Source organism: Paramormyrops kingsleyae, chromosome 8 (assembly GCF_048594095.1).
Source record: "Paramormyrops kingsleyae isolate MSU_618 chromosome 8, PKINGS_0.4, whole genome shotgun sequence".
NCBI lineage: Eukaryota > Metazoa > Chordata > Actinopteri > Osteoglossiformes > Mormyridae > Paramormyrops > Paramormyrops kingsleyae.
The window spans coordinates 35,393,661-35,406,050 of NC_132804.1; the positions used below are offsets into that span (position 1 = coordinate 35,393,661).

General features: G+C 38.2%; 1 protein-coding gene across 1 annotated transcript; it reads right to left on the bottom strand.

Moving 5' to 3' along the window:
* Positions 1 to 5,125: 5,125 nt before the first annotated feature.
* Positions 5,126 to 11,592, bottom strand: LOC111840049 (uncharacterized). Its single transcript, XM_072715745.1, has 8 exons — positions 11,330 to 11,592; positions 8,594 to 8,774; positions 8,377 to 8,482; positions 8,206 to 8,279; positions 7,452 to 7,903; positions 6,738 to 6,937; positions 5,707 to 5,866; positions 5,126 to 5,506 (listed from the first exon to the last, which is right to left on the bottom strand). Exons 4-8 carry the CDS (start codon positions 8,241 to 8,243, stop codon positions 5,355 to 5,357), a joined length of 1,002 nt encoding a protein of 333 aa, XP_072571846.1. The 5' UTR covers positions 8,244 to 8,279; positions 8,377 to 8,482; positions 8,594 to 8,774; positions 11,330 to 11,592; the 3' UTR covers positions 5,126 to 5,354.
* Positions 11,593 to 12,390: the final 798 nt, after the last annotated feature.

The following is a 12,390-nucleotide window of genomic DNA, read 5'->3' on the forward strand; positions in this document are numbered from 1 at the left end:
AGTCACCAGACCCAATAGAGCATCTTTGGGATGTGGTGGAACGGGAGCTTCGTGCCCTGGATGTGCATCCCACAAATCTCCATCAACTGCAAGATGCTATCCTATCAATATGGGCCAACATTTCTAAAGAATGCTTTCAGCACCTTGTTAAATCAATGCCACGTAGAATTAAGGCAGTTCTGAAGGCGAAAGGGGGTCAAACACCGTATTAGTATGGTGTTCCTAATAATCCTTTAGGTGAGTGTATATATCTATGTGTGTGTATATGTGTATATATATATGTGTGTATATGTGTATTATGGCATGCCAAACAGGAAATATTTAATCATCTTTGATATATATGGAATGAAACCCGATATATATACAATGAAACTCGGAATATATATAATAAAAGCCAATATATATGGAATGAAACCCGATATATATATATATAAGGAATGAAACCCGATATATATGGAATGAATGTCGATATATATACAATGAAACTCGGAATATATGGAATGAAACTCGGAATATATGGAATGAAACCCGATATATATACAATGAAACTCGGAATATATGGAATGAAACCCGATATATATATATATATATAAGGAATGAAACCCAATATATATGGAATGAAACCTGATATATATACAATGAGACTCGGAATATATGGAATGAAACTCGGAATATATGGAATGAAACCTGATATATATACAATGAAACTTGGAATATATGGAATGAAACCCGATATATATGGAATGAATGCTGATATATAAACAATGAAACTCGGAATATATGGAATGAAACCCGATATATATACAATGAAACTCCTAATATATGGAATGAAACCCGATATATATGGAATGAAACCTGATATATATATATATATATACAATGAAACTTGGAATATCCATCCATCCATCCATTTTCTCCCGCTTATCCGAGGTCGGGTCGCGGGGGCAGCAGTCTCAGCAGGGAAACCCAGACTTCCCTCTCCCCGGCCACTTCATCCAGCTCCTCTGGGGGGATCCCGAGGCGTTCCCAGGCCAGCCGAGAGACATAGTCCCTCCAGCGTGTCCTGGGTCTTCCCCGGGGCCTCCTCCCAGTGGGACATGCCCGGAACACCTCACCAGGGAGGCGCCCGGGAGGCATCCTAATCAGATGCCCGAGCCACCTCATCTGACTCCTCTCAATGCGGAGGAGCAGCGGCTCTACTCTGAGTCCCTCCCGAATGACCGAGCTCCTCACCCTATCTCTAAGGGAGAGCCCAGCCACCCTGCGGAGGAAACTCATTTCGGCCGCTTGCACTCGCGATCTCGTTCTTTCGGTCACTACCCACAGCTCGTGACCATAGGTGAGGGTAGGAACGTAGATCGACTGGTAAATCGAGAGCTTCGCCTTTTGGCTCAGCTCCTTCTTCACCATGACAGACCGATGCAGCGCCCGCATCACTGCGGACGCCGCACCGATCCGCCTGTCGACCTCCCGCTCCATCGTCCCCCCACTCGTGAACAAGACCCCGAGATATATATGAAACTTGGAATATATGGAATGAAACTCTGAATATATGGAATGAAAGTCGATATATATATAATGAAAGCCGATATATATGGAATGAAAGTCGATATATACATGTATATAATGAAAGCCGATATATATGGAATGAAAGCCGATATATATATAATGAAACTCGGAATATATTGAATGAATGTCGATATATATAAAATGAAACTCCGAATATATGGAATGAAAGCTGATATATATATATACAATGAAACTTGATATATATACAATGAAACTCGGAATATATTGAATGAAACCCGATATATATGGAATGAAACCTGATATATATACAATGAAACTCGGAATATATGGAATGAAACCCGATATATATGGAATGAAACCTGATATATATACAATGAAACTCGGAATATATGGAATGAAACCCGATATATATGGAATGAATGCCGATATATATACAATGAAACTCGGAATATATCGAATGAAACCCGATATATATACAATTAAACTCGGAATATATCGAATGAAACCCGATATACAGTATATGGATGAAACTCGGAATATATGGAATGAAAGTCGATATATATATAATGAAAGCCGATATATATGGAATGAAACCTGATATATATACAATGAAACTCGGAATATATGCAATGAAACCCAATATATATGGAATGAAACCTGATATATATACAATGAAACTTGGAATACTGTATATGGAATGAAACCCGATATATATGGAATGAATGCCGATATATATACAATGAAACTCGGAATATATGGAATGAAACCCGATATATATGGAATGAAACCTGATATACAGTATATACAATGAAACTCGGAATATATGGAATGAAACCTGATATATCTACAATGAAACTCGGAATATATGGAATGAAACCCGGAATATATGGAATGAAAGTCGATATATATATAATGAAAGCCGATATATATGGAATGAAACCTGATATATATACAATGAAACTCGGAATATATGGAATGAAAGCCGATATATATGGAATGAAACCTGATATATATACAATGAAACTTGGAATATATGGAATAAAAGATCATAAATATAAAATGAAACCTGGAATATATAGACGGCCAAGTATCACTTCTATGTCGGGTTCCTTTTCACAGCTTTTTTTTTCTTTCCAAAATTAGCCAAAATGGCAACAGTTGATATTCTGCAATACTTCACTGAATTATATCACTTCCTTGCTAGAGCTGAACAGCATTCTATCGATATAAATATTTTGGAACGAAGATCAATGTACATTGAAGACCATGTCACGGTGATAATGGCATTCTTGATAGCCTTAAACAATTTTGCTAATATAAACGCAAACTATATTGATGTGATGCATCTCTTGACCAACATTTGTGAAATTCTCAAAGACATGCTAAATGATGTTACCAACCAAATCGAATTCTTTGACCGGAATACACAACCACAACGTAATAATATGGCAGCTGGCCTGCAGGACTCATCTTATTCAGGACGACCAAGGTGGGCATACAAGACATCCATCCTACATTTGCCACGTACAGTACCTGTCGCAATATACACACCGCTCTGTGTTATATAGTCTCTATACAGCGAAAGACCATGTTTTCTTTTCAGCGGCAAGCTGGGCAGCAGAAGCTCGTCAAAGTTGCGTTTTCATTTTTTTCATCCCCTTTTCTTACAAGTTAGCATTGTTATTTTGTGACAAATTCATAATGTATATATGTCACGTTAGGGTAATGGCACACATACCCTGTCAGCACAAGTACGTCGGCAATACGTCGCATAAACGGCGGATGGTCGCAATTAGATCGCGTTCCATTACGAAGCATCGCGTTTTATTCGCGAAAACGTCGGATCGTCGCGGTGTTGAAAAGCGTTGCTCGCTTAAACTTCGGATCGTCGCTTTTTGGTAGGGAAAACTACGCATCACGTCGGATCTTTTTTAGAAAAGGGTTTGTTTTACTCTGGAAGTAGTAATATTACTGTAATAATATTATTTAATGTAGTAATATTACTTGTCATATAGGGCATGGTATGATTTACACAGCTATTTTATACACTGGACATTAAATGTTTCTTATTATCGATAATTATGTTTAAAGATATCCTGTTTATATGACTGTATTTTAAATAAGAGTGCGCACTTGCATGTGTGCATGAGGATCTATTGAGAGATGTCCCACTGTGAGTGAAGACTTGGCAATGTGCTGCTGTGTCTCTGATATCTGATGTGTGTTCTTAATTATCACCAAATCCGAATGTCCGAGTTCCGAGAGCGTCATTTCCGGGCCCACAGTAGACTTCCTGCCTGTAAGTGGCTATAAACTCTCAGTGGATGTTTGTAGCCAGAGACTTCGTTTCTTCCCGCTCGGAGTCTTCCTTTGTCCCAGTCGCCGATAAGTGAGGTAAGTTTTTACCATTGTTCTTAATTTTGTGTGTGTGTGTGGAAGAAAACGGATCGTGTTTTAAAACATATTTTGTTCCCTGTTAAACCAGCTTTAAAAGAGAAACAGAGAAACAGAAAAAAGAAAAGTCTATTTCGTCGCGTACGATTAGTTGGAAAGGTAGGCTGAAAATAATTTCTTTCTTAAATAAATAGTTTCAGAATGATCTTTTTTCTTTTTGTTTTTGATGATACAAATTAATGTTAACAATCGTGTTTTGATTATTTATTGTTACAAACTTTTTCTCTGGACAAGGTTGTTCGAAAATGGAGCACGTCTTGTGATACTCCGGATTTAAATTCTGATCAGGAATCATGCAGGAAATCCAAGTAAGTAAAGAAGTTTGTCACACATGACAATTTTGATGTATTGGGTTAATTTGCAGAACTAATTTTTTGTGTTTTGTTGATGTACTTCCAGACCTAAAAGGCAATTTGCCTTGTTGGACAGTTCTCCACTGAGGAAACGTCCCTCGGCTTACTCTGAGCGGGAATACTTTTAACAGAAAGAGGAAATTATCGTTCCTGCCACCACCACCGACACCTCCACCTCGACCTTGTCTCACACACCACTTCCAAGGTACAAAGACGAACATCATTTTACTGAATTACTCGGTTACATAATCCAAATGCTATGAATCTGTGTGATTTAGGATTCAACTGGACAGCTATATCCCGAATGCTTTGTGTTAATATTCGCACTTTGTTTAATCATAGAAGACACCCCCATAGCAAATTTTATCTGGCCCAGCTCCGGCCCACACAACCCGCTTTTGCTTGGCCCACATACCGCAATGAATTATGGTCCTAGTGTGGACCAGGTCTGGTTTCCAGACAAGGGCCACACATGGGCCATAACTGGCCCAAGTCTCAGCCAAGTTAATTACCTATAACTGGCCCTAAGTGGACCCCTCCCAGATGAATATAGTCGATCACAACAACGACAGTATTCTGAACAAGTATTTATTTAAGCATACTTAACATCAAAGCATTGACAGTTGTACAAACAACTCTCTAAAATGGCACTCTGTCAGTTTTGCAATAAAAATAAAAACAAAAATAAAACAAGTAGAAGTTCAGTGCCATATTTTGTTCATGAAGTTTCACTTTAAATGTAACACTTGATCATCCATGTTTATGGTCATTAACGAGTTTTACACTTCACATAACACTTGAACGTCCATGTTTCTGGTCAGTAAGAAGATTCACTCAACATATAACACTTGAACATCCGTATTTCTAGTCATCAACTAGTTTCACTTCACATAACATTAGCGTCTATACGTTTATGGTCAGGAACAATTAAGTAGCACGCTTCAAATGACTCTGAAACATTCATGATTCTGTCAAGGAACAAGTTGGACTCTGGACAGAGCTTCTGAACATCCATTCCTAACCAGTCGTACTCTCCTCACGCACTTTGTTCTTCATCCTCTCTTTTCGGCCACCATCTCTGTCTGGGGCCAGAAATAGCCATCTTTTAATGGTGGCATCAATTTCTTTTTCTGTGGCCTCAGATGTTAGACGGTTACGCCTCACAGCCGCTGAAAAACACAAGCACACATGATATTAACTTTTGCATCAACAGGTAATGTGGCTATTGGATAAAATACAATATAATATTACAGCAAAAACTGAACCCAGGACCTTTGGACAAACATTCTGGTTTGTCTTTTCCCGTCTAATAACTTTGAATAAGAAAAGTATGAATGACAGTATATACTGGGCATAAATGACAACTTACCAATCACAACATCTCGTATCTGTAGGCGTAGGAAGCCAATCTTTCCATTCACTCCTCTCATATTAACTTTCCTCGCCAAGGAGTTCGTAAACAGTCCATGCATGATTCTCCAAACACACTCCTGAACATCTGTCCCACCTTTAAGAGCCAGTGTGTTTACCTGAAATCATTTAGTAATTAATTTTAAGCAATGGTTTAAGATTTAACTTCAATCACTAAATACAAAGATTATTATAGATTAAACTGGTCAAACAACTTTCTCAAAAAAAAAAAACAAAAAAACTTTTGTGTACACTTAAGAAACTTGTGTGCTCACAAGAAACCGTCGACACTTCTATAGTTTTTATACTGACATATATATATATATATATATATATATATATATATATATATACACACACACACATACATACATACATACACACACACTCACCTAAATTGGGCATATATACATGCTACGAATCCAACAAAATCCAGATCTGCACTTTTCACTGTAACAATCTTTTATTTTATCTTTTATATACCATTAAACCTATAAAATTTATAAACATGCAGAACAACGCACACGGAGCCATGCTGTGTGCCCCATACAACAATTAATCATAGTTTTACATACGATTACAACAGTGTGATCAGAACATAGTGTTCATTATTGTGTGGGCTTTCATGGCTTAGCTTAAAAAGTTACGCTACCCAAAAATCAGAAGTTTATAAAGTTGTAAATATGGATATGTTTTCTTACAAAAATATGCTGTTTTGCTTCAGAAAGCCTTTATTAACACGCCTGAGCCATGTGGATTGCTTTTATGATGGATGGATGCACTTTTTTGGTCTTCAACCAACCAAACTCCATGTTGACCACTACTCACCACAATAATAACTCCAATTGTGTTCATCTGAATGGAGGAATACACCAAGGATTTAGATTTTTGGGTGAACTATCCTTTAAAGCTGATAAGAAAAAAAAGCTTATTTGGAAAATGAAAGTTAGCCAACTAAGTTTTATGGTTATAAAACTAAATGCCAAATACCATTTGTTTATGGAGGTCAGGAGTACTCCACAGATTGTCCTCCATGTTCTGAAGAGAACCGAGATCTTTGAGTGGCAACAAATTTCGATCCAGGCCTATCTCCGTGTCCTGACTTGATTGCATAGACTGGAGGGTCTTAAAGATAATTCTCTGTTGGTCCATCAGCATTTCCTGTTTTGTTAGTATATTACGAAGAAGGACTAAGAGGAAAAAAAGAGAAAGACAGACAGACAGATTAGACAGCATGCAGTGGGATCACTACATAACTACCGCTTTTATAAAGCTTTTGTGCAGATGAGGCTGTGCCTGCATGATGTTCTCAGGGCACACGTTGCCATAGCTGTGATTACCAAGGTCACATTTGTGTTTACTTAACTGAAAACATAACAGGCATTGCGTGTTTGTTATGTTATCAACAGTTTCACGGGAACATGATTAGCAGTGACAAAGAAACAATGACAAAAAATCTGCAGTGTTTTTCCATAGGTGATCAAGCTTGAGCTTAGGGGAACAGTACACAACACTTATTTGTACATTAATCATCACATCCTGATGTCACGTGTCTTTACAGAATTTTTATGTGTGAGCATTCACAGTTTGTGGAAAATCACTGGCAATGTGAATGAACCAAAATCAGATGATCCTGTGGAAAATCCCGTGACAAACTATCAGTGCATTCTCTGTGTGAAAAAAGCTTAACACTAATATACTCACAAATTTGGAGGCTGGATGTTTGCTGGATGTCCCTGGTGTGATGTTGCTCAGGGTGCCTTGAAGATTCAGAGTGCCTTTTTTTATGGATCTCCCTACTTTTGTGGGCTGGTCTTCTGACCTCAACGTTAGCATGCCTTAATAGGGTCTCAGTGCTCGATTTACTTGATGAACGGCTCTCAGAGAGACCATGCCAGCCTGAGGATAGCATAGTAGTGCTGGTCTGCTGACTTGAGTAGATCTCAGGAGTGCTGTGGCCATCTGCATACAGGTCAGGACTGTAGTAGCAACTTGGGTGAAGGTCAGGACTGCTTTGGCCATGTGGGCTAACATCAGGACTGCTATGGCCATGTGAGTGAAGGTCAGGACTGCTTTGGCCACTTAGGTGGAGGTTGTCTACTGCAGGAGAAATCTGTTCCCTAGTGATCGCTGGAGCATTAGGTAAGGCATACCTCCTGTAAAGTACAAAATATCTTAGTCCTTTAACAGCTGTGATCAAATGATCTGTAATTTAAAAAGGGTGATGCTTAGTTTTTCTTGATTTTGTTCCTTTAATGCCTTCCATCTCATCATTGGGGAGGTCAGGAGTACTGTGGCAGAGCTTAGGGCAGCTTGGCTTTCCTGGATCTAATCTGTTGTGCTGTCTAGCAATTTTTGGAGCATCAGGTATGGAATGTTTTCTGCTAAAACATTCAAAATGTCTTAGTCATTTATCTGCTGTGATAAAATACATTATCATCATAAACAAGCTCCTTACCCTTTTTTTGGCTTTGGTTCTTTCAGGTGTTCTTCCATCTCATTATCATCGTCTTCACCAGGAAAAAGAATGTTCTTGGATCCAACACATTTATCAATTTCAAGATATACTTTTATTTGTAAATGTGGTGCAAAACATGAATGTAAATAAACAAACAAACCAAAACCCTACTTTCTTTTTCTTTGAAATGTAATCGGTGAGTTCCCTCCATCGGTCTGATCAATGTCAGTATAATCAACAGCTAGAGGTAGTTTACGTCTAGCTTCCTTGTAGTCATCTGGAAAAGTAGCATCACAACAAGAAGAAGAAATGTAAAAAGTAAAACAGTGAGAACAGTGATATTACTATTAATTCAATTTGAAGGAAATGGTGGCAAAACATAACTCACATGATGTGAAAATAATTCTGGCCTTATGGGGCTTCCAGTCATCTCCAGGGCTCTCCTGCGATTTTACTGCTTTTGTTATATCACCTTTATTTGGAGGCCACATGCACTCTCCATTTTTAATCCAGACTGATGGCACAACTTCAACCTCATTTGTCTTGTCAAAGACAACAATATGAAACATCTAAAGAGACAAGAATTATATTCTTCAGCCAAGTATTATACAAAAGCAACTTCAGAGTTATTTCTCTTGATGCAGGAGTGGAACAACAACAACAAATCTGTTTCGGAATGGCAATCTCACATACTTCTGCAGTTTCTTTCCAGTCATGAAACACTTAACATTTGTGGAGAGGTTGGAAACCACATAAATTCCCAATTCTTTTGAATCAATAGGATATTTAAAGAAGTGTTCCACCTGTTTATATTCATTGCCCACAAGGTATACTGCACCTTTGTCCTCAACAATGTTGTGGACTAAAACCAACTTATTGTCGATTTTGACACAGGAATCTCTCTCATTGAGCTTCACAACTATACCATCAATTGCAAGAACTTTAAATTGACGAGCTTGTTGTGAGAAGCACTCTGGTACTGGCCCATCTGTATGTTCTTTATCCAATTTTTGAATTGCCTCTTCAACATCACAACTGTAGTTGCTATTTTCTATCTCTGACAATCTACGCATCACCTGAGTCAAAGGATTGCAAGGCCCTCTAACCAGTTTTTTGAGTTTTCCTAAGAAATTTTCAAAGGGAAATCCTGAGATAAGATCTAGATTGCCATGGATTTTGACATCTTCACTGAGGTGCACCAGGCCATGAATATTGTAAACCAAAAACTCTTCACCGTAAAGCTGGCTAAAGTGTTTAACAAATGAAAGCAACAGAGTATTTGCAAGGTCATTCATCCCCTTACAAAATTTTGGACTTGCCAAAATGTACACAGCTACAGACAAAAGCATGAAGTTGTCATAGATCTGAGGCTGTAGAACATCGTTCAGCACAACTGGACCAGGATATAACAAGAACTGGCATAGCTCTGTTGCTTTCCACCTACATCGATCTGCCAGTGCCCGAGGCCTTCGAGCAAACTCATTTGGAATGTAACTTCTCAGTGCAAGAAGTCTGTCTGACACCATGGAAGCTTGAATGGATGATATGCGACAGTGCAAGGGGCCAATGGTGCTCAGCCACAAGTCTAAGAGGCGCCGCATTACACCCAGACAAACCAGATGCATGTAATCATGTGGGAAACAAGTGACCATATCATATTGCCAATGTCTGCAAGAGGTGAGTGCTGGATGTGGTGTTCTTCATCAGTTCCTTGCCTAAAACTCTCATCAGTTCTGCGCTTTGCATTCACCTCAGGAAATGTCATTAGATTTGATTTCCAGACACCTGTCTGGTGACACTTGTCACATCCATGATATCCAGTGTGTGACTTCACTCCTCTGATGAAGGCTCGGGCAAGGGTATCGCACACAACAGAAGCAACATGCAAAAAGAATGTTTTCTGCTTGAACAGAAACCCATCTCTCAACATTTTCAGCTCCTGAACCAGATCATGAAGATAATCAGACAAAGAATTTGGCTTTGAATTACCACAAAAGAGTCCAATCAACACAGGTGCCTTAGTGTGACCTTGCAGCAAACCAAGAATCGGCCAAAACTGTGTAGCAGTACTCTTGAAGAGTGGGAGTCCATCAAAATTCAACTGTAGTTTGAAGACATGTTTGTCTGCCACAGTATGCCAAATGTGATCAAGGATTTTCTGAACAGAATTCAGAATTCCACAAAAGTTGAACACACCACCAGCTATACTGGTAATGCTGTAGCTTGTTTTTGTTTTCAGCAACGTTCTTCCATCCTTAGGCAGAGAGGAATGATGGACTTTGAGAATGGTAAGAAGTGCTGACAAAGCAATTAGTGAAATTCCGAATTCAATTGCCCAATCTGCTAGTGAACTCTGCAAATCACTATCTCTCTGACTACAAGGTTCCCCAAGATCAGACTGGTCCTCAAAAGAAGCTGCAGTCTCTCCATGTACTACCTCATTCTCAACATCCTCCACAATATTCTGGTGGTCACTTTCTTCATCACTAATTTCCATGTCTGATTCCCCCGAATCATCAACACAAACACTTAACTCCAAATTGTCCTCCACTTCCCCCTCATGCTGCTCATTGTCAAACAATTCACTGACTATTCTTAGTGCCCTTCTTCTGGAATTGCCATTGTACTTCCATACCTTTTCCATACCGTGACTTTTTAGACAATAATGAAAATGAAATACCAGAAAGATAAGCTTTTTTTTAGCCTGTTTGCGTTCTGATAAAATTGTTTAGTTTATTTCAAATATAATATATTCAAAGTGAGGAACAAACTTGCCCCCTTTTCAAGCATTTACGCAATTTCAACATGACAAATTCCAAAATATTGCTCAAATAAAAATGTATCATTTAAACTGTAATTTAATATAGTTTAACAGACATTTGCTCCAACCACAATGCCATCAAAATTGCGGTTACAATCCTAATTTGCACTACTTTTTCAGTAGTGACATTAGTTTATTGTATTTACAACACGTATATTAAAACTGCATGCAACTGAAAGGCACTCGCGTGCAATTTTTACTTAGGATTTACGATAATTTCGATAGAACGTAAACGCATCAATTTATCATTAAGTCCACATGTATAGAATATAGTAACTCACATGCATGTATGTTCGCACTTACCAACTCTGCTGGCTTGGCCAGCTCAGTGCAAATCAGTTTCGGAATTCTGTGCAAGACAGCAGCGTCGATCCGTTTGTGACAGACGGAGGGTCTATTTTCATTCCCTTTTCGTCATTGGAGAGTTGTTGCTTAAAGCGTTATAAGACGTGAATCATAACAACCAGCTACAACATGTACAATATTCGATCTGAAATAAAAATATTTGAAAAATTGTCAAAAAGACAAAAGTACGAGACTATGTGTGTTACAGCCAACTGGGTAAATAAAACAGCAATCCCAAAGCACTGCAAATGGCAATTAATTGCGCCTTTTGGCCAATGTCTGATAGGCCAATTTCGCATTTCCGGGTTTTTGAAATCCTAATTGGCGCGCGCTGGATAACAGTTTTTCTGTTAAACAAAAAAAAAAAAAAAAAGAAATTACGCTACATTGATGTGCCCATCAGTGTTTTTAGCGATGCATGGGAAATCATCAGCTGACACCACTGATTCATGAGGAAGCTGCTATATATGTGTTTCTGGAAATATCTGTCATAAATGGCAACACTTTTTGGTCATCTCTCACATATTTGCTCAATTTGTCATCATTTTACAAACCCATTAGTAATGTTTCTGTTATACATCTGACAGTGATTACATAATGTTGTGTGGCGTTATAAATAAATTATGTCATTGTTTTATTAGCTGCAGGATTTAATCATATTTGTCATAGAAATGTTAATAACATAGATTTCATAGAATGTCTCATGGCATAAAAAACATGAACTGAAATCAAACAATTACAGGGAATTCAAATAATTAAATCTGTATTGTTGCCTGCATTAAATTGAAGGCATTAGACAACAGGATGCAAACAGGAAGATGGAAATATCTTTGTGTATTAAAACATTTACTCAAAAATATTTTAAATTGATTTTAAATGTGGCCCACATATCTATATCTGACATCTGGGCCAAATACTACATTTGACATGAAAACCACCAAGAGTAGCACAGTCAAACAGTGACATACATCTCAATCCCTTGACTGATGACGGCAATCACGGGATACAAATTTTTCTGG

Excerpts from the sequence above, each read along its gene's own strand:
- LOC111840049 (XM_072715745.1), bottom strand. The coding sequence starts at position 8,243 with ATGGAAGAACACCTGAAAGAACCAAAGCCAAAAAAAGG. Across the intron at positions 6,938-7,451 it reads AACATCCAGCCTCCAAATTT|TCCTTCTTCGTAATATACTA; the intron begins GTGAGTATATTA and ends TTTTCCTCTTAG. Across the intron at positions 5,867-6,737 it reads CTGACCTCCATAAACAAATG|GTAAACACACTGGCTCTTAA; the intron begins GTATTTGGCATT and ends AAATGATTTCAG.